This window comes from Carettochelys insculpta, chromosome 1, assembly GCF_033958435.1.
Source record: "Carettochelys insculpta isolate YL-2023 chromosome 1, ASM3395843v1, whole genome shotgun sequence".
In the NCBI taxonomy this organism is placed as follows: Eukaryota; Metazoa; Chordata; order Testudines; family Carettochelyidae; genus Carettochelys; species Carettochelys insculpta.
Window position 1 is genome coordinate 168,055,259 of NC_134137.1, and position 26,789 is coordinate 168,082,047.

At 41.0% G+C, this 26,789-nt stretch overlaps 1 protein-coding gene across 2 annotated transcripts in view; it reads left to right on the forward strand.

Annotated features, from left to right (window-relative positions):
* Nucleotides 1-26,789, forward strand: part of USP9X (ubiquitin specific peptidase 9 X-linked) — a 203,372-nt gene that overhangs the window by 22,723 nt on the left and 153,860 nt on the right. For both annotated transcript variants that reach the window (XM_074995034.1, XM_074995025.1), the window contains exons 2-5: nucleotides 16,563-16,816; nucleotides 22,513-22,658; nucleotides 22,962-23,041; nucleotides 26,048-26,160. In XM_074995034.1, coding sequence (XP_074851135.1) covers nucleotides 16,721-16,816; nucleotides 22,513-22,658; nucleotides 22,962-23,041; nucleotides 26,048-26,160 — 435 coding nt within the window. In that variant the 5' untranslated portion in view covers nucleotides 16,563-16,720. The remainder of the gene's footprint in view (nucleotides 1-16,562; nucleotides 16,817-22,512; nucleotides 22,659-22,961; nucleotides 23,042-26,047; nucleotides 26,161-26,789) is intronic.

Consider the following 26,789-nt stretch of genomic DNA (forward strand, 5'->3'; position numbering starts at 1 on the left):
CAGGTGTCTCTCTGAAACGCTGAAAGTATTTCTGTTCTGTTGCTTTTGTTTTTTGAATCCATCTGAATCAACTCATTTTCATTGTTGGGGTCCAACCCCATCACTTGTGAAGCCACTTTCAAAATGGTTCTATAATGTGTACCATAATTAACATTCTATGTCTGGAGCTCTTCTGGATCACTTGAATCCAGTGCCAAGAAGCAAGCATGTTTGTCTCTGAAACAGAGATTGCCAAAGAGGCAAGGATTCCCAGATGCATTTGTCTATGGCAGTGTTTCTCAAACTTAAAATATTTGCGTACCCTTCTCTGGACGTTGGCCTTATCAGCAGTGTTGTCCCAGTGCTTATCTCCTGATTTTTAGTTAATTTATTTTCTGCCAAGCACCCCTTGAAATCCTTTCACAAATCACCAGTAGTACCTGTACCACACTTTGGGAAACACTGACCTATGGTATGCTCTAAATGGGATGGAAGTCAGTGTTGGGTGATAGCCTGATGCTTAGGTTTCATCACTGCAGAGTGGCTTCTTAACATGGCTCTGAGTGAACATAGAGGTCTGTATGGAGGTTTATTGGTTTTCTTACTCATGCTCATGGATAAGACTGCAATTTGGTGTTTAGTGCTAGACCAGCATTTACTTCGCTCGTGTCCTATGCCATGTATGCGCCATCTATTATTTCTTTTGTAGTCTCTCTGTTCCTGGTGACCCACTGAACTACTGACTTGCTGCTGCAACTAGCTTCCAGTGCTAAACCAGGAAGAGCACTTCTTGGAGTTCAGTTCTGAAGTGACTCTCTGCTAAACCAGGAAGAGCACTTCTTGGAGTTCAGTTCTGAAGTGACTCTCTGCTATGGAGTGGGCAGCTGTTGTCTTTAGCATCCACTCAGAATATGGGTGTTATCATTGCTATTCCTGTGATGCTGATTCACACCTTCACGTTAGAAAGTTGTTCTGAGTGTCTCCTGGGATCCAGCAAAACAGTCATACTTCATTTATTTAACGACATCTCAGCTGGTCTAGCTTTAATTATTTAGAACTTGTTGGTTGCAGTCTATTTCATTTCCTTGAACATGTTTAAATACAACCAAAGATGGGGTCTTGGGAAGAAACACTAGTCAAGGAATGCATGGTTTTACAGCTAAGGATAAAGACTTTAATTACATGGGCTTGTTGATGGAAAAGGTTTATTCCTTAGCCAGCAAGGAAGCAGTGCTAACCATTATTTCTTTGCACATGGCTTGTGATTGCTCAGATATGTTGCCCTTCAGGGAATTGATACAAAAGGATGCTATTGCCTTGGGGATCCAACAAATAAAAGGCTTGCTGATTTTCACACAGCCAGAATTATTTCTTTTACATACAGTGTCTGTCCATTCAGCTTCATTGCAGCTTGCAAATTGCAGTTTGTTAGCACACTATGGTACAGTTTTGAAGATGCCTACTTTCATGTTTGGATCTCTCAAATTTAATATAAATTTGGTAAGTATAATGGAAGACCGCTACCAAATAACATAGTATTCTGTATTTTGGTATTCTTGTAGTACCACCAGTTTTCAACAAAGGCTTGGATATCACATTTTTTGTGAGATACTAATGCATTAAATTTGGTGTGTAGATTTCAGCTCACAGGAATGTGTATCTTTCAGTTCTTGGAACTTCACATAAACAAGCCGTTGTTCATTTTAATCCCTATGAGAAAGGAGTGGGGTCATGGAACCCTGATGGGGCCAAAACCATCAATCTTTTCAGCTCAGAGGCAGGTTCCTTGTGCAGCTGGGTGCAGCCTTTCATCAGGCTGTACTGTAGGCCTCTGTGGGTAGAGCCCTGTGCGAATGCAAATTAATCTGCATCTACAGAAAAGATCCAGAGATATCAGCATCCACAGATGTAAAATGGATATCTGACTTGAATGATAGGGTACCGGTAGAGATCAGTATGCTCTGCGAGATTTTCTTGACTGAAACCAGCTATTTTATCTTGTGTATACCGTTCGAGCAGGGGACCATCATGATATGCATCCCTTTTTTTGGACTTTAAGAAGGCAGCTCATCTTGGCTTTTTTTGGAAGAAGGCAGATTTAGTCCAGGTAACAAAAGATGCCCCATTGCTAAAGAAGCGAAAATGTTTCCATGTCTCACCTGTCAAATTGATTGATATGTAGATGTGTCATGTTCCAGGACTTCTCTATATACTTTGATACAATGCATCATTGTCAGTTACAATAGCCCAAATGTCGTCGAGGTTGAGCTGGTCTCTGTTCATTAATGCATGATGGCAAGAGAGAAGGTAAAGTGGTTGCTGCTTTTCATTAGTGTAATATCAAAGTATTTCAACTCCTCAAAAAATAATTTTTGTGCTTGTTTGTTAATAGAGGATTTCATTGAACAAACTTTAAATTCAGTAATGGGAAAAAATTCAACTTCAAATAACTATGGTATCGTTTAATATTAAAACAATTTTAGCATTATAATGGCATAATGTAACAGTTGCATTGTAATACACAGTTAAATTTACCAATGCATATTGAAATGAAATGTGATAAAATAGAAGGCCTTTTATAGAATAGCTCCAAAATCCCCATGTCATTTTTGGGCAAAGGCTATGTTAAAGGGTTACATCATCTTAAATGATCTGCACTTTCAGTAAATAAGTGGTTAGTCTTTCCTAACTACAACAAGCTTTTTCCTAAAAGCCAATGTACGCATTATAAAAGTCTAGTTAAGGATCGGTCATATAGTAAAAGAAGAAAAAAAGTAACCTATGACTGTATTACTCAAGACTGCAGTATAGTAATCTCTTGTCTCATTGATCACCGTTGAAATGTTTCCCCATGGATTTTGGTCAGCATTACTGCCAGATGTTCCTCATAAACATGTTGCAGCTGAATCTGCTGAGTACTTTTTCTTAACAGGACTTGTAGATCGGGGGAGATGGTAGATGTGGTATACCTAGACTTCAGGAAGCATTTGATAAAGCAGGGGTGGGGAACCTTTTTCAGGTTGGGGCCGTTGCCTTGTAGACAAATGAGTCAGGGGCCCATGGTAGTGATAAGCAAAACAAACAAATAAAAACCTCACTGAAGTGGCCCCCAAGTCTGTATGGGGGCCAAGTCCGGGTGGGAGGGAGGGTGGAGGCGCGAGCAGGCTGAGAATTGGGGGAGGTTTGGGAGGGAAGATGCAGGAGTAGGCTGGGGGTGAGTGATCTGGGCAGGTGAGGGTAGAAGAGGGGTGGGGATCTGGGCAGGAAGGGATACAGGGGCAGGCTGGGGGGGTCTGTGGGTCTAGGTGAGAGAGAGGGTACAGGAGGGTTTGGGGTGTGGAGTCTGGGGGGAGGGGTTAGGGTTCTGGGAGGGAGTGGTCAAACAGGGTGAGGGTGCAGGGTCTGTGTGGGAGGAGGATGAGGGGTCTGGAGTAAGAGTGTGGGTGGGGAGTCAGAGATGAAGGGGGTGACAGTCTGGATGGGAGAGATTGTAGGAGAGGGTGTCTGGAGGCACAGGGTCTGGGCAATGGTGGTGCACTTACTTTTACAGCACCCTGAGATGCACATGACTCTGTGCCCCCTCCCCCTTGCTCCCAGACATCACCCTCCTCAGTTCTGATTGGCTGCAGTGGACCCTGGCTTGCCTGGTCCAGCCTGGATGCCATGGAGGGGAGCCCTGAGTCTTGAAATCCAGATCCAGACAAGCCACAGTCAGGATCCAGACTGCTGTTTGTGGGTTCCATGCCTCTGTGATAGTTGTACATGAACTTCGTATAAGCAAATGAGGAAAATACAATCTAGATGGGGTTACTATAGGGTGGGTGCATAACTGGTTGGATATCAGTCATTGACAGTCATGCTGCAAGGGCATAGCAAATGATATTTTGCAGGGATCAGTTTTGGGACTGGTTCTCTTCAGTATCAACAATTTAGATAATGGCATCAAGATTATAGTTACAAAGTTTGTGGATGATACCAAAATGTGAGGAATTGCCAGTGCTTTGGGGGCTATGAGTATAATTCAGAATAAAATGGTCTGAGGTAAATAAGGAGAAATTTCATAAGGACAAGTGGAGGGACTAATCACTTTCACACACAAAATGGGAAGTGACTGTCTAGAAAGAAGTACTGCAGAAAGGGACCTAGGCGTCACAGTGGATGACAAGCTAAAAATAAGTCGATAGGAAGGTGTTGAGGGCTAACACCCAAGGTATTACAAAGCCCACTATTCACTGTTCAGTTCATTGTGGCAGTCAGGCACATTTGGATCTTATTTTTCAAAGAGACTCAGGGTGTTCTTGAAAGTGTTCTTGGAGAACGTGATCCAAGATGCTGTTACTTACGCTGCATGTGTGAAGTGGAAATCCGTGACTCCTATGGATATAGTTTATGCACTGAAACACCAAGGTCTTACTTTCTATGGGTTCAGAGGCTTAACGTATGTCAATAACTTTCAAGGAAAGAAAAATCCTCCTAACACCCTTTTAGGTACATGTCTGCTGCTATCATGTCACTTATCAGCCATTTTTTCAACACTAAACAAATTCAATTCTTTTAATATTCTCTTGTTGGTCATATTTTCTAGACCTTTAATACTTTTAGTTGCTCTTCTCTGGACCCTCTCCAATTTCTCCATATCTTCAGCGCAGGGTAGATTGGAAGAATTACTTGTCTTGCTCATAATACTCCAGTTAGTGCGTCCCAGAATCATGCGTGTGGGTTGTTTTTCTTTTGCAACAGTGCCACTGTTGACTTGGACTTTTAGCTTGTGGTCCACTATGACCCATAGATCCCTTTCTGCAGTACTCCATCATAGTGAGTCACTTCCCATTTTGTATGTGTGAAACTGATCATTCCTCCCTAAGTGGAGGGGTAATTTGCATTTGTCCTTACTGAACTCCATTCTGTTTTCCTCAGACCATTTCTTCAGTTTGTCCAGATCATTTTGAATTCTGACTCTATCCTCCAAGGCACTTGCAGTCCCTCCCAGCTTGGTATCCTCTGCAAACTTAATAAGCATACTCTTTCTGCTATTAGCCAAATTAGGGGTGTGCAGTGTGTGGCTCTGGAGCCACATGATGCTCTTTAAGGATTTCTTGGTGGCTCCTGACACACTAATTGCAAAGTTTAAAAAAAAACAACCCTCCTGATTCATTTTGATAAATGGTGACTGTCTAAAACCCCAACAGTGAACAACTCCTACCTAAATAGCCAATGATATGTAATCTCAAAACATCAGATAACCCCCCCCTTTAATATGTGCAGTGCATTATGGGATATACTGTATGTGTGCTTGATTGTATTACTAATAGTTTAATTTTGAAATGGAAGCTTGTGGCATTCCTGCTGTGAAGGGCAACACACATTAAGACAGAAAACTGAAATTAAATGTGAAGTAAAATTGGCATAATTAAAGTGGGGTCAGAAGTGAAAGTCAGGAAGGTAGTGCAAACAAACACATGTAGAGAGTGAGGAAATAGAATGTGTAAAAAGTTTGTTAATGTCCTTCAACAAACATGTATCGCATGACAAATCGTGTATGCGCTGTTCTTAAAATACGGGTTAAAAATATGGTTTGATATTAGTTATGAAGGATCCTCTCATTCACATGTATTGCAGCTCTTGAAATACCAAGTTTTTACCAAATTCAGAAAAAATGGTTTAGTGCTATTTTGGTTGCTGACCCCTCATCTAAATTATTGATGAAGATATTGAACGGAACTGGCCCCAGATCTGACCCCTGTGGAATCCCACTTGTTATTCCCTTCCAGCATGGCTGTGAACCATTAATATCTACTCTCTCTGAATGGTTATCAAAACACATATCCAACTGATAGTAGCCCCATTTAGATTACATTTCCCTAGCTTACTGATAAGGTAATACTGTAGCAAATACCTTACTGAAGTTTAAGTATACCATCTCTGCTGCTTCCCCCTTATCCACAAAGCTTCTTATGCTATCAAAGGAGGCTGTCATGTTGGTTTGACCAGATTTGTTCTTGATAAATCCAGGCTGACTGATACCTGTCACCACCTTGTTTTCCAGATTTTTGCAGATGGATTCTTGTTTCCTTCATTATCTTTCCTGCTGTTGAAGTTAAGCTGTCTGATCTGTGATTTCCTGGGTTGTCTTTATTTCCTTTTTTATAGGTGGGCACTATATTTTCCAGTCTCCTGAAATCTCTCCTGAGTTCCAAGACTTTTTTCAAAGGTGATAGCTAGTGGCTCAGATATGTCCTCTTTCAGCTCCTTGTGTATTGTAGGATGCAGTTCATCAGGCCCTGATGACTTGAAGATACCTAAATTTTTCTTTTCCTATTTTAACTTCTTGACCTACCCCATTTCTAACATTCACTATGTTAGGCATCCAGTCTTAATCAGACTTCTTGGTGAAAACTGAAACATTAAGTACCTCTGCCACTTCCACATTTTCTGTTACTGTTTCTCCCTCTTCATTGAGCAACAGGTCTACCCTGGTCTTGGTCTTCCTCTTGCTCCCAAAACACTTGCAGAATGTTTTCTTGGTTCCCTCTGTCTCTGTCGTACTATTTATATGCCACCACCAGGGTAGCGGTGGGTGGTGGGAGCCCTTTAAATAGCAGCAATTTAAAGAGTTCCATGCTCGTCGCTGCCAGCCCCTGCTGCTATTACTCTGCCTGGCGGTCACCTGGGGTTCCTATAGATATTTTAAAAGATCATAGCTCTTGAACAGCCCTGCCACCACCCTGGTAGCCACAGATAATTAGTATGCAGGCCAGATACAAGTGTTGGGTGGGCTGGGTCCATCCCATGGACTATAACCATTAATTCATTTTTATGAGATTCTAAATCTATATCAAGTTTGTGATGAGATTTAATTGAAACTGATTTTCAAATGAGAAACTTAGTATTTTATTCATGTTTTAAAAAATAAAGAAAATGTGATTTTAAATAAAAATCCAATTTTTTTTTAAAATCATCCATTTGTATCCATCCTACTCAGATGATTTAGATCAGTGGTTCCCAAACTTTTTGGCATCACGCTGCCCTTTTGATTTTTGAGAAACACTCATGACTCAACCCCCCCTTTAACAAAAATGTCAATTTGTAATTTACAATAAACAAAAACTTGATATGCAAATTGACGATGTGCCGACCTACTCCGGGTCCCGTGGGTGCGCGTGGGGTGTGATACAGCGGGGGAAGTCGGGTGGCCCGGGACCAACCACCCCACCTTTATAGCAGCCTGATATAGTGTAGCAGCAATATGTGATTCAGTGTATCCACTTTAAAACCTAGGTTTCCACAGTATTATGAGTACCAGGAACAGTAACACTCTGATTGTGAACACCACAATGCCCTGTGGCTGTTCTAAGTCCCAATAATTCTCTATACAGACCCAGCTAGACCAGCTAGTGGTATTTACCAATAGTGATTTATTCATTTATTTGTAACTACAATTACTTAACACTTGTTACATATAGTTATTTATTTGGCATAGGCTAAATACTAGGTTACATATAACTATATATAATTACATGTGACTTACCAATAACATCCAGTGCTCCCACATCTCACCAATAACTACGTTACAGCGGCCCTTCAAGTCAGAGATACGGCTTGGTTGGGACCTTTCGTGGTGGTGACGTCCGGGTGATCAGGCCGGGGTCTGCTGTCTGGACTGGAAGTTGCTAGCCTCCGCCTCGTGTCCAGGAGCCCACCCCCTTATTCCTGCTAAATCACCTTTTATACTGTTTCTTACTTGGGGGTTCGATACCTGGCCAATTAAAGCATTTGTTACCTAATTTGGGCTTTCTATCCTCCTGGCCTGTCAGAACATGTTACAAGATTTCCTCTGTCCTTGGTCTTTTTCTGAACCTCCCCTGGGACCCTCTGATGTTGTACAACCAAGATGTTCTCTTTGGGGGGCTTCCAGCTACTAGCCCCAGCAGTTCTCTTTGGGGGCTTACTATCTGCTTGTCAGGATGTTCACTTTGGGGACTCTCCCACTACTTGTCAACTTTCTGATTTCTTTCTCCTGGCCTGACTTCAGACCTTCCCACCGTTGTATGATAGGGTTCCAAGATGGAGTGTATGGTCATTCTGCCTTGCGAGTGAGGCCCGGCCACCAGGTGCTCGTGCTCCCACACAAATGTTATTTAAAATTAAAAATAACCACAAATAGTTTTCCTTGGCCCCTGGTGGGTGCCTGGTGTAGCCCCAGTTGGCCAGCTGCCAGGGCTGCCCACGCCAGCCACCCGCCCACCTGAGACCTGTGTTGCCAGAGCCACCTGCATGAGCCCCACACACCTGGGGCTGGTCACCTGCTCACCTGCCAGCTGCCTGCCTCAGCTCTGGGCCAGCCACCCACCTGAGCTCCACACTATTGGAGCCGGCTGCCTGCCCGCCAGCCTGAGCCCTGCAATGCTGGGGCTGGCCACCTAAGCCCCGTGAATCCTGCAAGCTGGCTGGCCATGCAAGCCCTCTGAGCTGCCCTCCCGAGCCCCTCCTCTCCCCCAAAGCCAGGCACCCTCAGCTCTTACTCCATCTTCCTTACCTGAGCCAGGTACCCCCAAGCTCCCATCAAACCCCATCCCCATTCTCCTCCTCCCCCCACCCCAACACACACACACTCACATTTGCAGGTGGGTCTTCTCCAGCTGCCTGCTTTTTATAGTGGTTGCATCAGGTCATCAAAGTTAAATGGCAGGGGCTGAGAGCCAGAAGCAAAGGCTGGATCAATCTTCAGATGGGGAGAATGATGGGGGTGGGGTGGGGCTATGTTGCCTTGCACCCTCCGGTTTGGGAAACCGTGATCTAGATGGTGTTTGGTCCTGGCATGAGTGCAGGGGACTGGACTTGATGACCTCTTGCAGTCCCTCCTAGTTCTAGTATTCTATGATTTTATGATTGATTTTCAGGCAACCACTCTCTCTCCATCTCTGTCTGCAGTGTTTGAAGAGGAAAAGTCCAAGTTTCACTCTTTTCAATGGGTTATCAGCCTCAGCACAGATCACCACAGAATCTTTAACAAATGCCTGTCTGCCATCTGTAAATTTCATACCGTCTGCAGTTGTACTACGTAGAGAGCGAGAACTCGAGTCTTCTGATTTGAAACACTTCTTTAGATGGGTTTTTGACATTAGATGATTTTTGCAAGTATTTTGGGTTCAGTCTGTTGTACGTCGATAGCAGTTGCAGAATATTGTACTGCCTGATTCATAGACATCATTAGGGAATTGCTTGGCTCTTGGGTGTTAGCATGTCATTTTGTAGCTTTGTGGTTGGTCAGTTAGTTTATGGTGATGGTGAAGGATGAAACGGCATATATAGTATATTGTTGCCATAACATTCTTTGCAGAAGTGAATGTTGAGCTATAATTAACCTCATCCCTGGATCCCAGCTTGAATGGGTGGGGGCATAGTGCTCTTCTGGTTAGAGACTTTTTTTACAGCACTGGTTTCTGTTTTGGTTTAATTCTGCAATTCCATCTGTGTTCTCTTTAATACTGATTTCATAAGGACCTAGAGATTTGTGCTATACTATGGAAAAAGTGTCCTGAGCCACTTAGGATGAACAGACATGCCTGTAGTCTAATCTTTTTTTGTCCTCCATTGTCAAGTGAAATAAAATTATCAATGGTAGGGTGAGAAACTGTGATCACCACTCTTTTCAAGGTTTTGAACCCTGCAGTGGATGATGTTTCCCATTGATATATTGAAGCTGAGGTCTATTTGACCTCTAAGGCCTTCTCCCACTAGCAAATTTAAACCAGTCCAAATTCTGACTTGACACCATAGTATGGGATAACATTAGTTGTCAAGGAGGTGTGTGATATAGTTGGCAGTGTCAGGGCGATGATCTTTGAGGATAGTATTTAATCATGGGTTGGCTCTGAACTGTGGTTAAATACCATACAGTAGACCCCCGAGTTATGCAAGGGTTGTGCTCCTGTGCACCATTGTATAACTCAAATTTTGCGCAAGTCGGGGAGCAGGGAGAAACAAACCAGCCAACAAGCACTGGTCAGTTTCCTGGCTCCCAGAGGGATGGATAGCTGGGACCCAGGCTGCAGTCTGGCTCCTGGCTCTCCTTCCCTGGTGGGAGCCAGGAAACTGACCAGTGCTGGTTAGTTTCTTGGCTGCTGGGAGCCAGGCTTCTGCTTGATCCTGGCTCACCGCCACTCTGGGAGCAAGGCGTGGCTTCGCCCCGGCTTCCCTCAGCTGTGCCACTGTGGCTGCCTGCTTGGCTTCCCCCAGAGAAGCCGGGGTGGTGCAGCTGTCCGTCCACCCAGCTTCCCCCATCTGGGGGAGACAGGAGGGCATACAGCTGTGGGTGGTGCAGCTTCTCCCAGCCGGGGGATGCTAGGGAGAAGCCATGGTGTTGCAGCTGTCTGTCCACCCAGCTGGGAGGGCAGACAGTCGCAGCAGAGCGATTTCTTCCTGGCTTCCCCCACCTAGGGGAGCCAGGGGCTGGAGTGGGGCGGTGGGGTGGGGATTTCAACTTGTTCTTAACTCAAATTAATGCAAGTCGAAATCGTGCCTGTCAGAGGTTTACTGCATTTTTATAGTGCAAGTTGCTTAATTGCAAAAGAGTGTCATTTCCCATTCTGTTCCAAGGATGAACAAGACTGTTTAATTGATGCTCATTTTTCCTTGGCAGAGGTCAGAAGTTACTCTACATAAGCTTTCCAAATCTGTTTGTTTGTGATGTCCTTCTGTATAACAGTCAGGATAGAGCCAAGATGCTGTTAGTCCTGGGCTGGGGCTGGGTAATTGTGTTTGAGACATAGAGTCTGGTCTGATTTTAATAGCTGCAAATCCTACTTTACAAACAATTGGGTCTCTTGTTACAGGTTGAGATGAGTCTCCGAATAGGTCAGAAGTTCCTCACTTTGTCAGCCGGATTTCTGGGTAACTAGAGCACTTTGAGATCCAAGCAATCCTATTGAAAAGCAGGAGACTTTGATCAGACTGCAATATACTGGAAGCAGTTCCACATTAAAGGAGCTGAAAAGGAAGTATGTCCAAGAGGATGTATCTTAGCTTAAAACTTGACTGCCTATTATATTTGGGTTGTTATTAATATAATATTACCTATCCCTTAGTGGTTTTTCATCAGTAGATTCAAAGTGCTTTCCAGAAGTAGTATATTCAAGTTGGACTACTTTAGTTTGGCATCCTGAAGGGTGCTCTCACAGCTGGAGTACTCATGGGGGTGGGGGGGAAATGCTGTCCCCCTATGGTCAGCAACTCCTCTAATCTCTCTCCCAGAGTTCCTGGAGCATTATGAATGGCTCACTTGCAGTACACAAGCTCAGGGACGAATTGAGAGGGACAGTAGCATGCTTGGGGGTGGAAGCGGGAAGAGGCAGGGTGGCTATGGAGCCCCACGTGGTTGTGCTCCTGGTCCTTAGATATGGAGAAATAGGGAGGCTTTGGAATTCTGAATGCATACCTTTGCCCCAGTCTGTACGTGGTCAGTCTCCTGCTGGAGCATGGCTCCCCAGCCAGTGGCAGAAGAGGGGCTGACATTGTTTTCCCCGGGTCCAGCAGCTCCCCCCTTTAGAGACTGGTCGAGGTGAGGGTCGTGGACCAGGGAGGTACAACTTACATTTCCATTTCACAAATGGAAGGAAACAAGTTACAGAGACGTGAAGTGACTCATCCAAGATTACCCAGAAGACCAGAGGGATAGCCAAGAATCTACTATTGCTACTCTGTCTTTAAATCCATACTACCTCTTGGACTCTTCTGCTAGAAAGCATTTTGCTTCTGTCACAGCTTGCTATTCTCTGAAATACAGTTCAGGGACCTTTGTTCCTCTTGCAGTAACATTTTTGAAGGGGTTGCTATTTTTTCCATAAGATTGCCCTGGACCACTGCTCTATGTTAGCAATAGGAAAAAGTTTGACTTTTCTGTTGAATTTATTGGTGTACCGCAATGGGACAGGTTCATTTATTCCCCCTTTAGGGAATATTTCTTTCAGTGTATGAACCTCCGTAGCCACTTGTTTGTAATCTTGTGGTTTTCCAAGCTCATGGAGCCTCTGGTTTAACACTGGTTAGACTGCTTTCTTGTCCATATAACTGAAAATGCTGTTTGTTAAAACCACAGCTTCAGCACAGAGAGAGTGAAGTACAGGCGTAACGATTAGTCCTGCATGGTAATTACAATAACACCTAGAGTATCTTGTCCCTTGTAATGGGAGGACATAACCTGCAATGATGGAAAGGTATCTGTTGTAGGCAAACCCATCTTCCAAAGCAGTGGTAGCTAGGTGGACTGAAATTTCTGTTCCGTTGGTAGAACTGTATCTACACTGGGGGTTAGGTAGGCATAACGTTCTCTCAAGGACGTTTGTTTTGTTGTTCATTTCCCCTCCCCACCCCCGCTCATGCTCGAGAACTTTGGATGGAAAGTGCCCAAGATATGCATGTTAAATATGTACTTTTTCCTTTAACCTTAAATATATTGAAATGTTATACTTTGTGTTATTTCTTATACTAAAATAAATGCACGTTTCTTGTATATCTTATTTTATCCAAAACTGTCTGGAGGAATTGTCTGTCTCCATTGAAATTTCCTTTAATTTTGTTCAGAAAATCATCGTCCTACCATGTTGATATTCAAGTGGGTATGATTATGTTGAATTGAAACATCGTCCAGTCGTTCTCTTTAGGCCGGAAGATTGAGAGGAAAGGTAGTGAAGTTCCATTCCTTTCAGTGTGTGAGGAAAGTGGAGCTTGTCTTTCGGCTGGCAAGAAAAAGGTGCTATTCCTTGACTTGCTTAAGAGACCTAAATAAAAGTTGTACAGAGATACAGCAAATTGCAGAAAAAAACTTCAAATAACAAAAGTTCTTTTAACATACTAGCATATTTTGAACAGGCATATAACTACTCGATTGGTTACTGAGTGTTGATTGATGTTCCTTCTGTGTTCATTTTCCCCTAGGAAGAAGGTGATATTAGGTTTTTTAATGGAAGATTACTATGGAAATCCATAATCAGTGACCCGAGTAGCATGAAGTTTACGGAAATGGTTAGACATAATTAAAGCAGTTTAGGCACTATGTCTGGATAGTAGTACATTCATGAAAAGGAAGCATGGAGGGAAATTGGCAAACCTGTAGTGGATACTTTTAAAAGTTCTTCAGAAGGGGTGGGTTTGCAAAACTGGTGAAGAGATTAAGAACATTACCAACATGTAAACTGTGGTTTGTGAGAGCTTTCTGAAATTTATTTTAAGGGAGATGGTGGATGAATACTTCGAGTACAGTTGAGGAATAAGCATCAAATAGTCTCCTGTGGGCAGTCCTGCTGAACTACTTTGGAGCTCACTGAAAATACTGCTTGTCTCAGGGAAATTGAATAAAGTTTAATTTTGAAAAGCATCTTATTACTGTTGGATAGGGTTCCACTAAAAGATTAATGACTAAGGTTGGGGAGTCAAGGAGTAGAAGATGGAACAGGTGCTTAAAAAACACCTGTAAGCTGGTTGATTAGATTTCCATCTGAAAGTTTTGCACCTGCTGGTGTAGGCAGGTACCATCTAAGATTGCTGCAACTGAGAGAGTGAGAGGATTATTTTAAAAAAAAAAAAGGTCACCATATACATTTGCTGGACTTCGTATATATATTTTTACCTATTTTTACAGTTAGCTGTGTTCATTATATCTCTTAGTCATTTGCTGTCGTTCTCGTGTGTTTCTTTGGGGTACGCATACAACTTCCTTCTTCCCCAGGCTCAAAGAGATTGTTTACTAAAAAGAACAGCAAAATTACTGAAATGGTGGCCAGGAGTTGTGTGTGCACTGAGAAAAAAGGAAGAAGAATTGCCTGAATATAAATTTTGTTTTTAATATTGTGTTATCTGCTAGAGGCCTAAATCAGGCAGGTCTCATTTTGCTAGTTACTAGAAAATATACAGTAATTGACAGTCCTCATGCCAGAGAGAGTGTCTTGTTCACACACTGATCCCTATCCAAAGAGCTTTCATACCATCAGAAGGGAACAAGCTGCTAAATCCTTACAGAAATGACCATTTCAAAAAAGGTCACAGCATTACTGAGTAGGACTTTGAATTTCTAAAAGATTTTTTTTCCTTCAAACAAAATTCAAACTGAACAGTGCTTCTGTAAAACTTGGAAGACTTTTTTAAAAAAAATTACACAACCATCAGTGTACTATTTCAGTCTTGGAATAGGTTACACTTGCTTATAGTTCCAGAATAAGTTTTTTGCTTTGTTCAAAATGCAAAATTTTATTAGAGTGAGACTGTTGAGAAGAAATCTCAAGTTTGCAGGTTCTATTAAAATGAGAATCAAGGTGAGTTGGAAACAATGTTCAGAATTACAGGTATTTAGATTGTATAGGTAATTGGTCTAGCAAATTTACGTATGAATTGTAGTAAAGTGTTTCAGTCAGCGAGCAAGTAATCGATTGCACTGATCTGTGACTTTTTTGAAGGTCTAATCAAATGGAGTGATACACTTGACTAGTGTAGTGGTTGTGACTTACTAGATGTTTTATAATTAGTCCATGCAAATTAAAATGTGGCTTTTTCTGCTTAAGTTTGTTAAGCTGACAAAGTCAGGCTGAAGTTTGATCACTGTTTATATAGCAGCCAAAAGTATACTAGGTCTCTCAAAAACGTATCAGTTTGATTTTTGCCTTGTGTATTTACATAGTGCTCCAAGTTGCTGGGATAGATTAATGAGATTTTTATTAACAGTTTAGTCATCTTGTTCATACTCAGGGCATTTTTCATAAATTTAAAAAAAGTACTGAACCCAAAAAATTTTATTAATGTTTACAGTTATTGTAATATTACTACAAAACCAGCAAGTTAGATTTATGCCCACGCTTTCTCTATATGTTCTACTTCCACACTAAATAAATGGTAGGGGAACTGATGAGCTTTGTAGTACAAGTTGAACCTCTCTAGTCTGGCACATTGTGGTCTGCCAACATCTGTGATACGGTATCATTTTTTTTGTTAGCTGAATGCCCACTTACCATGGCTGTGGACAAGTTTCCTGTGGTCCCATAAAGTTTGTTTACAGCCATTAATCCTGGCTCTCCATATTAAGTGCTGTTGTTTAGTGCTGATTTACCCCTAAATGCTTTCGAAGAGCCCGGAAAGGCATGGAGGTGGTGTTAATGCTGCTAGATTATATTGACCTCGTGTGGTTCAATAAATTCTCTGGTTCAGCACCAGTCATGTCTTAAGGATGTCAGACTGGAGAGCATCAACCTATGTGTCTGGAAGGTTAATAAGTCTGGGCTTTGGAAGATCAAAGGTGGAAGAAAGGAATAAATATAAGTGGGCATTCATAAAGAGCACCTTGCTGGCAGTCCCCATGTCTCTGTAATTGAGAACTTTATCTTCAGGGCCTTTGCTGATCTTAACAGAAAGTATCTTGAAGAGAAGAATCTCAGGTAACCAGACCCTAAGCATGTTTGGCACTATATGTTTAAACAAGCAACTTTAATTCTATCTGGAAATCTGATGATGGCCAATATAGTACTGTGTTAGGATAATTATTTTTGTCCAGGTACAGAATTAATTTTGTTTTGTGCACCAGAATGGAGGTAATGTGCAACACATCAACTCTATTTTGGTACACATAGCAAAATTCATTCTTCACAGGACTGACGTATGTGAGGGCCAGGGTCAAAGGGTCCAGTGTGGAGGAGGGGGCTCAGAATTGGAGGGATGAGAGTTCTGGCTGGAGATGATCTGTTTGCGGGTGTAAGAGAGAGCTCCAGGTGAAGGGGCTTGGAGTGTAGAACTGGATTCAGGGAAGGAGATTGGGTTGGGGAGGGCAGGTTCTAAACAGGAGTTAGGGTGCAGGAGGACTCAAGGTTTGGGCATGGATTCTAGGAGGGAGCTCAGAGCTGGGGATGGGATTTGTGGTGCTGGGTGCTTGGAGCCACTTCTGTTTGGTGGTAGGGAATAGGTATCTCTGTCCTGCACCACTGTCACAGCTCCCATTACCTGTTCATGGAACCACCTTTCCTTTTGCCTGCCCGCAAGGGCTGGCCTAGAGCACAGAGGCTTTGCAGAGTGCAGCCCTAGACCAAGGATGCTCCTGTTAGTCAAGAGCCCTGGGCTGCAGCCCCTAAAGCCCCTTTCTTAATCCAGCCCCGCTGCTGGAGCTGGAAGAGATGTGCATTCCTCCAGCCCCAGAAGCAGGGAGCAGCTGCAGCTGAAAGCTGCACTTCTCTGGCCATGGCACCTCTGTGCACTGCTGCCCTGATAGTCCCTTTACAGGGACTCATCAGGCAGTTGCATGGCTGCGCAATTTAGAGTGACCCTTGTTCAGGATGCTCTTTTTATAATATACTGCTGCTTAAATGGTGGACAGATTTCATTTTCTGAACAATCTTGAGGCTGGTACTAATGTAGTTTTATATGTAGCATTACAGTAGTTGTGCATTATTAGAAATGCTGCCTTCTGACTGCCAAGGTGTGTTATACTGTGTGAAATGAGTGAGTTTTCTTTATTGAAGTTGTATTTGACTTGATACTTTTGTTTCTTCCTTGATGTGGATTTAAAGTAAGTTTTGTATCAATTCTAATATTTTTATGTTTTTCAGGTTATGCAATGGTCTCTGCAAGATGGCTTGTTCTTGAGTTGGAGCTTTTCAAGGCAGACATATGCTGGTACTTCAACTTTATTAAGCGGACTATAATTTCTTCTCTCACAACAACTACATAAGCTGACAAAATTGCAAAGATCTGCCCTGTGTCGAGTATGACAGCCACGACCCGTGGCTCTCCAGTAGGAGGGAATGATAGTCAGGGGCAGGCTCCTGATGGACAGTCCCAGCCTCCCCTACAACAGAATCAGGTATGATACTAACACAGTTAGTAAAACTGTTTAGAAAGACAATATGTAGTTCTGGAGCATATTACACTTCCTAGGAATCCTTTCAAAATCATCTCATGGTATGATTTTTATGTCACGTTAAAACAGGGTTGGCCCTACTTACACTTCATTGAAAGACTGTTAGTGAGTCGCTGCTGAACAGCATACGAAGAAAGCTTGTACTGCAGAAGGTGCTGCCTTTAGATAAAATACCATAGTGTTGAAGTAAGCTGCACTTCCAAGTGTCTTTATTTTGGGAAAGAAGTCTGCTTATCAGGATATCAGATGCTCTTTCAGAGCCATGGGTGATTCACCTATTTCAGAGTTTTATGATATCAGCTTGGGTACTTAACAGTCTGAATATCTATCTGACATCCCCTCCTCACCCCCCAAAGGAAGGTATGCTTATTTTCATTCTTTAAAATTGTAGCTGATACATCCACCCAAATGGCTTCAGAACTGGGGGGCTCTATTCATAGAAGAGCAGTGCTCTGTCTTCTGTTTGGGTAAAGTAATACACCAGTGTCATAAACTTCATTCTGCAGATCAGTTTAATCTTTCATCATTCACAGGCAATAGTTGTTCCAGAAATGGAAAGAGAAACTCTATCACAATCTGCATCTATCAATAGCCATTTCATAAAGTCCTGCACCCATTTTGTTACCTTCATCATAAAAGGGATGAATGCTTCAATTGTACTGTGTGAGAATTAGGAATATTTATGGTTAACTCGTTAACCGATAAGCCTCATCTGTTTAGGAGGTCAGGTTGACAGGTAGGGGCTGGAGCAGCTCCCCAGCCAGCATGGGCAAGGGCTTTTCCAGCCCCACAGGGCCGCCACAGGTGGGGGTGCTCCATCACCAGTCCCGCGGCTGCAGACAGGGATTGTTCCAGCCTCCCCAGCCACTCCCTAAATTGGTTAACCAGTTAAATGGTTGGTTAGTCTACTGGTTAAGCAGTTAAATGGGATTTTACATCCCTAATCAGAATGGTCCATTTCCAAATGCTGTAGGTGGAGAAGAACTGGCAGTTCACATTTGCTGAAGGATTTACAAACTGTGGATCCAGTTGTTTGCCAGAGGTAGGACATCATTTCATTCTGTATTCTTCTCATATCAGAGAAGTGGGCTAAATAGTTCTGTCCTCCGTGAATGTACGCTGCTATAAAAACCCCCGCTCTCAACATCCCTGTTGATTTTAAAGTGGAGAACAGAAAAGTTGGATCCTTGTTGATCAGAAAAATGTCTTTCTGGGGTGGTAAGGGGTCAGTGATCTAACTTTCCCTTTTCAGAGTTTTACATAACTTTAACAAATTTCAGAACTTTTCAAATTGGAACCCTTAAATAGCATGGAAAAGTCTTAGTGCTGCATTAAATTCCATTTTACTCCAAATTTAAGTCGACAGTGATGCTTTTATGATGAATAATTTAGGGAAAACTTATTTTCAGTTATTAGTAAAGTGTAGCCTTTTCTTCCTTAGATTTTTTTTCTAAGTATTTCTTCGCTGTTTCTACGAGTAGAGTAGTTTTGGTAGTAAGAATAGCAGGTATTTTAAGAAAAGAAGGGGTGGGGTAGACAAGGCAAGAGAGTTGTTCTTAATTTGATTTGACTCTGACTTATGTCACTACTGAGTAAAAATGAACTGAATACAAAACAGCTGTGAATATGCAGTTTTCTTAGTGAAGAGAAATCCAGGTCAAAACCCACCTTTATAATTGGCATCCTTGATAGTAATCTCACTCCTGGGACCAAGGATTACATCCCATTTTTATTGTCCTGTGAATTGTAGATGATGTCATCTGCAACTTGGAGCAAATGAATAGATCAGTGTACAGAAACTTATGCTACTGGACATACATGTTAGACTTTGAAAGCTCAGTTGTGGGATATAAAAACAGCACAGAAATGTAAATTATACAGATCTTTTCTTTAGCAAAGATATCTTTTTCTACCCTGCAGTTTTCATGAGTCAACATTTCTGATGAGAATTTAAATAGTACAGATGAAAAGTAGATTTGTGTGCGGCAGAAAAGATAAGTCAGGGTATAAAATTCAGGAATAGTAAAGAGTTCCTGTTTAAAACTATATTTGAAATTGATTAACTGAAATCTTAAACTTACTATACTTGATTAGAATAATTTAAATAGAGAGGGGCTGAATCAATGAGTCCTCTCCAGTGTTAGTAAGTTAGAAGGCACTGCTTTTTAAATTATATTTAGAATTTTGAGACAAGTACCTTAAATTTTGAGATGAACTGAAGTTATTTAAATGGTAGACTATTATATGCACCATTAAGTATATTATTTTCAATCATTACTGCAGAGAAAATTCTGGTATTGTTTTTGCAGGTGTAAGTATACAGTAAAAGCTTTGTTGTTTAGCACTTTAATATCCAGAAAACTTGGTTAACTGTCATCCACCATAGATGGCAATACAATTTCTCCTTCAGCTAACTGGAAGAAATTCCAATAGATATCTGGCATTTTGTAGAATTTGCAGTATTTGCATTTGTTTGATGTCTCTGAGGCAGTAGAGGAGCAGTATATCGCAGTACAGCATACTGTGTCAAAAAGGCATATTGTTAAGTAAGGTTGTTCATATTTCTTAAATATTGTTGCAGTTAGTGAAAAACCTTGAGTAACCGGCACGATTGAGGAACTGGCAATCCCAAATCCCTGTGCATGCCAGATGATAAAGGTTGTACTGTACTTTGTTTCCATTGTACAGAAAAGCTTTTACCTGTATTACTTCATTTCATTTTAGCTGAAGTTGGAAAAACAAGGAGACAGGAAACCTCACCTTTTCCTTGTCTGTGAATAAAAAAGAGGTGCTTAAAGGATAAGATGTAGCTTTCAAGCTCTAAAGAAGTGGGGCAGATTTTCCTTCAGATGTGTAATAATCTTCAGGCATTCATGATGACACAGTTCATCAGTTCACTCACTACAAGTTGAAGCTTTCCAGTCCAGCACTCTCTAGTCTGGCCTCATGTGCAATCCAGCATGATTTTAGTTAGCTGGTCGATGATTTATCTGCATGGCCAAGTTTCCCATGGTCCCATAAAGTTTGTTTACAGCCACCAGTTTTGTATCTGTGTTCTGTGCTGTCATTTAAGCTCTAATTTACCTCTTAAGAATTACACCTCCACTTCAGCATCTGAGAATGGGCCACATCCCCCCGACTGATCTGACTTGTTCTCTCCTCTTTTGATGGTCACAACTCCACATTAACTGCTGATAATGGGCCATGTCCACCCTAAATGCGTAGATGACATCTCTGGCCCTCCCCTTTACTGAGAACCCCCTCTTTAAATCTTCCTCTGAAACCGCCCCCCACTCATGCATCTGAAGAAGCAGGTCTTTGCCCAGAAAGCTTATGCTCCAATCTGTCTGTTAGCCTATAAGGTGCAACAGGACTTTTGTTGTTTTTGAAGATACAGAGTAACTTGACTACCTCTCTGATACTTGAGAATACAGTAAGCAGTAGAAGTGTGGATTGGGTAATGCTTCTAGATAATACTGACCTCCCATGATCTGGCAAATTCTTTTGTTCGGCATTAGGTGGGTGCTGGATTAGGTGCCTGTTCAATTTTATTGAATAAATCAGTTTAAATAAACATGGTTTGATCTAACTCTCTTGTTTTAGCACATATTTAAGATAGTTATATTTAATAACTTTAAAGTGCTCTTTCTGTGTACTTTGAGTATCAGTTTTCATCCAAATGTATCTTAACATGATGAATTTGGACTAAAAAAGTTATCTAGTGAATAAATGCATTACTCATTATTTTCTAATATACTGAAAAAATGAGTGACTAAATATGTTGAGCAGTATAATTGCTTAAATATATGTAAATATGTCAGTCTGGTTAGCAAAAGCTAAGCACCAAATGCAGCGGAAAGGTTTTATTTAGTTGCAAATCGGCGTGTGTAAATCGTAGTGCCAACCAATTGAAGTCTCTTTTTAGGAGTATAAATAAAGTACAGATGTAAAAACAAGATGAAGGTAGTTAAATCAAGGTTCCTGTTTTATTTAAATCATGATGAAATTGATGGTTTGTAATTTGACAGCTCCTGCAAAAAGTGACCGAATATTAAGTTCACATTTGCTCACTTCAGCAAGGCAGGAACTTATTGCTGTGTTTTGGACAAGTAAAGAAATTGTCTGCAGCTGGCAAATTGTAAAAGATGGACTAACAATAGTCACAGTAAAAGAAAACAAAGGTTTGAGTGGCAGTTACTGGATTCCCATGAGAGAGAGAACAGTGCCAAGCATGTTTATATAAATATAAATCTTTACTATGTGTTTCTTCATGATCAGAGGAATGCCTGTATAGTCTGTGTGTAAGCTGTCATAACTATTTGTGAGCTACACAATCAGAGCATAGAATTCATAGTGGCAATGCTTAATTTTGTCCACTGCTGATTCTGTCTCCTTTTTCAGTGCGAGTCAGCTATCTTGACTGAATTTAGTACAATCTCATTGTCATACAACAAGTCAACATTCCCCTTCACAGGGGCTCCTGACTGGTGGAATCCATGTGGAATATATTAAGGATATAGGAATGTTAATGGCTAACTGATAAGCCCCATCCTGATGCAGGCAGGCGTTTGTTCTAGCCTGACTTTTCCCTGGTGTGCCAGGGTCTGGCTGGCTGGAATGTCTGCAGTACGCCAGGGGACCCAGGCTGGTCTAGCTGGCTAATAGGGAAATTCCTGCTTGCTTGGAGCCACCCCGGTCCCTGGTGCACCACTGGGGGAGGGAACAGGGACACCTAATTGGTTAGTCGGTTAAACCTATGTTCAACAATTAACAAATTAAACAGGATTTTACATCCCTGATTAAGGAAGGCTTGTAAGGCTTGTATAACTGAGTCTTCAGAATGTGTTGCTTTCAGTGATACTACAGTCTTATAAATATGGAAGTCGGGGAAAGCTACAAGAAGATAAACTAGGGCTCCGATTTATACTGGACAATCGGCGCTTGTAATACAAACAGATTTGTATGTGCATTGGTGGTTGACTTGTTTTGTCATAAACACGTGGAATGATTTATTGCCTAACAGTTTTCTAGTTTGCATGTTCCCACTAGCTGTTCTTTACGCTTGAGTCTCAACATGCACACTTCTCTCTCTCCTAATGACTTCATCCATTTTGAAATGGGATGCCTCATCTCCTTACACTTCCATCATTCCAAACAGGATATCTCCACTTTTTCTGTGCATCCTTGGAAGCCCTTCTTCCTGCAAAAAGAGCACCTCTCCTTTCATTAATACTCTTTCAAACACACAATTCCTAGAACCCTCATTTTGACCTGTTTAGTGAGAAACAAAGTTGGTCCACTGTGAAGAAAACATGTGGTCCATGATTTTAAGGAACTCCCTTTTCTCTCTTTCAGGAAACTGGCTTTGTTTTAAACTAATGGAATAGTACAGAAAATATTTAATTGGACTAATCATTCTAATTAGGAAATCTTAAAAGCTTTAAACCATGTTTTCTGGTGAATAAATTTTAAGTGTTTCTACGTTTTGACTTTTTCTGTTTTCTTTTAAAAGTCATATGAAATTTGAAGGTGAAAAAAGGAAGCCAAGAGTAAAGAATGTACGTTTACTACTGTGTTTGAGAAGTAGTGTGACTATTGTGCAGACTGTTGAATTTAAACCCTTAATATTTTGGATTCAGACTTCTTCACCTGATTCTTCCAATGAGAATTCCCCCGCCACTCCCCCTGATGAGCAGGGTCAAGGGGATGCCCCACCTCAGCTTGAAGATGAGGAGCCTGCATTTCCACACACAGATCTGGCAAAGTTGGATGACATGATCAACAGGTAATTTAAGATTGATACACTATTCTGAATCATATGGGTTACAGGTAAAAATTTCTTAATATTGTCACCAAAATGTGTGGGTATTACCTTGTTCTTCCATTAGATTACATATTTGGGACTTGGGGGGAATAAGCAAGAGATGTGGATTGGTGATTTTTTTTTTTCTTCTAAAGTTCAATAATTTTAGTGGATTAAAACAGTTTTTATACTTTATCCCAACCTAAGGGCATAGTGAAGGGGAAGATACTCTTTAATTTTTTTTCAGAAACGTTATTAAAATGAAGTACTTTTTTAAAAATTCAGACCTCGATGGGTTGTTCCTGTGTTGCCGAAAGGGGAGTTAGAAGTTCTTCTAGAAGCTGCTATTGATCTTTGTAAAAAAGGTAAGTTGAAAATGTAGAATGAATGTTTGCTGGAGGAATCTGTATATCTTAATCCCTAAAGTCCTCTGTGTGTCTGTTAGAACTTTAGTTCTGTAATAAACAGGGATGCAAGTTTCTCAAACTGTGGACTAATGTAAAAAGCTGCATAGATCTTGAGCAAACAGCATGCTGTGAGTTTTTTGCCTTGATACAGGTACTGGAGAACACTGAGCCCACAACTATCAAGTCTATAAGGTGCCACAGGACTTGTCATTGTTTTTGCAGATACAACTAGCACAGCTACCCCCTTGTTTTTTCCCCGTATGTTTCAATAGTTGATGTTAAATACAACTGGTCATTCTGTCCCTGAGGTTCATGATGTGGATGAGTTACTTTCCCACAAGTGGAAAGAAAGGGTTCAAGAAACTGTTGCTAAGCATATTGCTTGTATGGGTGCACTTCTGTCTTTTTTTTCTGCGTTTACTTATTGAAGTAATGAAGGATGACTGAGGCTTTTGTCCTTTTTGTAACTCCAAAAATTAACGTTTGAGCTATAAAGCATGTATTACAGCAAGTGAAAAACACTACGTTAAAAATGACCTCTGACTCTCATGCTCAGCTTCCCCCACAACACCTCATCTATCATTTATCTCACAGCTGCTGGTTGTTCCCATTCTGATTAGTGCTATGGTAATTTAGTGTTATGGGCTCATTCTTCATAAAGCTGATGTTCATTTATTTTGTCATATTGCTTGCACAACTCAGGAACATTTTAGCAAGAGGAAAGGAAATATCACGTTTAAACAGCTTACAACTCAAGCCTTTATATTTTGCTGAACTTTCAAAAATCTGCTGCAGTGGAGTTGTTAATTTCTCACAAATATCAGAAGAATTCAGTACTTTGTTATAATGGAAGGTATCGGGCAAACTATATATAGGCATTGCTGCCAGCTCTCCGTATGGAACTCTTTTTCTGGTGACATATTGATTCTGTTGAATTGTGGAGGAGGCAAATTCCTGCTCCCAAACCTGTATCTTTGTAATGCCTCTTTTGAAGACACGTCTTGATCGTTATTGCTCAACTGAATAGAAAAGGAAATATTTTTTTTCTGGAGGTCCCGGTATTGTCACATCCGTATGGAATGTGATACCAGAAGGCCAGTTTAAAAGCATAAATGAAAATAAAACAATCCTGCACAATAACAGTGCAGAATACAACCTCTAACCTATTATTATGGTAGGTTTGTATTTGCATGTATCCTCTTTTAATAGATAAAGCCGTAAGACACCCTTGTGATTATCTAGTTTGAGTTCCTGGCTATTGATTTCCCTGAATGAATGTGTTAGAATTAGTCTGCAAACTGTTGTTTTCAATGTATGTGTGACTCAATGTATAAAGGTATATTTTCTGTCTCTAGAACTGAGTTATTTTCAAATGAAAAATAAACCTGAAAGGACAATGTTGGCTTAAAACTCCATTTGTGTGAAAATTTAGTGCCTATTTCAGGTAAACCTGAAGGTTAATATAATTGAAAGTGGTGGTAGTATTTTGCAATTTTTTTTTTTTTATATATGACCAATTTCACTGTTTTTGTTGATCGGTTTCACTTTGTCACCTTCACTAGCATAGCTCTCAGGTACTGCACTGGAGAGAGTTCAGGGCAGAAACAGCAGCAGGTTTCACCTTTTTCTCACTTCCCTGGAGAGGCAGGATAGCAGCAAGGGTTGGGTGGGGGAACCTTTAGTGTTTAGCCCGATGGGGTATTATATCTGTTAGGTGAATGAGCAGGGCCCTTTCTAGTTTTCCCTGTGTCTCACATTTTTTCTGGGATAGTGTTGGTGAGGCCTGTTACAGTGGTGGTTCTTAGAATTAACTCTGCTTTGAGATGTGCAAACATTGTTTCAGGCTCTCTGCAATCCTGATTAGCTCTCTCTGCATTTGTTGTGCTTTGGTCATATTTTCAAGTGTTTCTTTGTAACACAGAGTGGATACTTTTTTTTTTTTTTTTTTTTTTTTTTTAAGAAAATGCAAACTTGGGGCCCTAGGGATGGGTTTTTAGTGTCTGCGACTGTGACCAGGTAGCCTGAAAGCAGGTTTTTATCACTAACGGCAAACTGAAGAGACAAAAGGCAAGTGTGTACAAAATGAAAAAAGGAACAGGAAGGGGTGCTACTTTATATTCTTGATTTGGCATGCTCAGAAGACTGTAAGGGTCAGGGGAGCAGAAAACATCTACAATATTGAAGCAGTTTGAGTAAAAGACATACTATTTAAAAGGGTCAAAAAAGTACTTCAGAAAGTACTTATTGAAATTAAAGTTTATCATGTAATTTAAATAAAACTCTGAAGCTGACCCATTAAGTGAAATTTGATTGGAGAAGAGAAAATAGAGGGATCATTATTTGGAAATTTCAATATTTGGTTACTTAATTTTGGTGATTTGTAATATGAGAACACTAATCCTTCTTCAGTGTGAAGGCCTCTATCACTTTTATTAAGAAATCTCTATAGTTGAGCGAAATTCTTCAATGTATATTGAAATTGCTGTTTGACTATTAAGAGCTGAGATCTAAAAGTAGGGAGAGGACAGTCTGGTGGTTAGGTGACTGGGAGCCAGAGCTGCTGTTTCATGTTTGGTTCTGCTTCTGACTGTGTCTAACAAGTAGGGAAGTCACTGAAGACCCCCAGTACCCCCATTTCCTGTGTACCAGTCTATGAAACAGACAGGCTACACCTGGTTAGAACTGGAAAAGATGGTCCAGAACACAGGACGCTGATGCATGGTTGTTAGTGGCCTATGTGCCAAGATGTAGGAGTGGAAGAGGCTTATTACTATTACTACTAATCTATGAAAGGAGCTTGATAATAGCTATCCTACTCTGTTTTAAGTCTTCATTTTTTTGGAATCCCTGGTTGTGGAAAGTGTTGTAAGTCCAAAATAAGACTCTCTTTAATGCTAAGTGAGCATTGTAGACAAACAATAAAATATTTTATTTGATTTTTTTCCATTTTTCTCTCTTAAACAGGCCTTGATGTTAAAAGTGAAGCATGCCAGCGATTTTTTCGAGATGGGCTAACAATATCTTTCACAAAAATCCTTACAGATGAGGCGGTGAGCGGCTGGAAGTTTGAGATTCATGTAAGCTTGTGTTCTATTTACGAAAAGCAAATAAGTTAAACCTAGAGTTGCAGAGGCTATCTGCTTATTTGGAGTTATGAACGACTTTTGAAAATCTGCTTCTTTCTGCCGGTTCTCCACAACTCCATGATTTAAGGGAAATAAATTTTTCTTCCCTCCCTTCACTTCTCACAGCTTCATGGACTGACCTGTAGAGGGAATGGTGAATGAAAATTAAAATTGAGTTAGTAGGAAGTCACACCTGAGCAAGTAGTAAGTTTGAGTTGGAAACAATTAACATTTGGAGCCTTGTATAATGGGGTATCAAGGTTGCTTTTGTGTTTATCTGTGCAACCCTTCATTGGGCTTCTGGTTATGCTGGACACCTGTCTGTCTTTTCTACTCTCCACAATTATCATCATCATTCAGGGGCATGGAAGCCTGGTTTTAGATTTTGCTGAACTCTGTAGAAACTTTGATTTATGCATGTTCATTATATGCCAAATTTTTCCTCTAACTAAGGACTGACCATATTGGAGGTTATGGAGTTAACTGGCAAGTAAGTCTGGAAAAAGATTGAAGTAGAAAAACCTTGTATTTCTCCTATCCACTGACTGATAAACACTGAGAAGATTAGCTCTGAATTTATT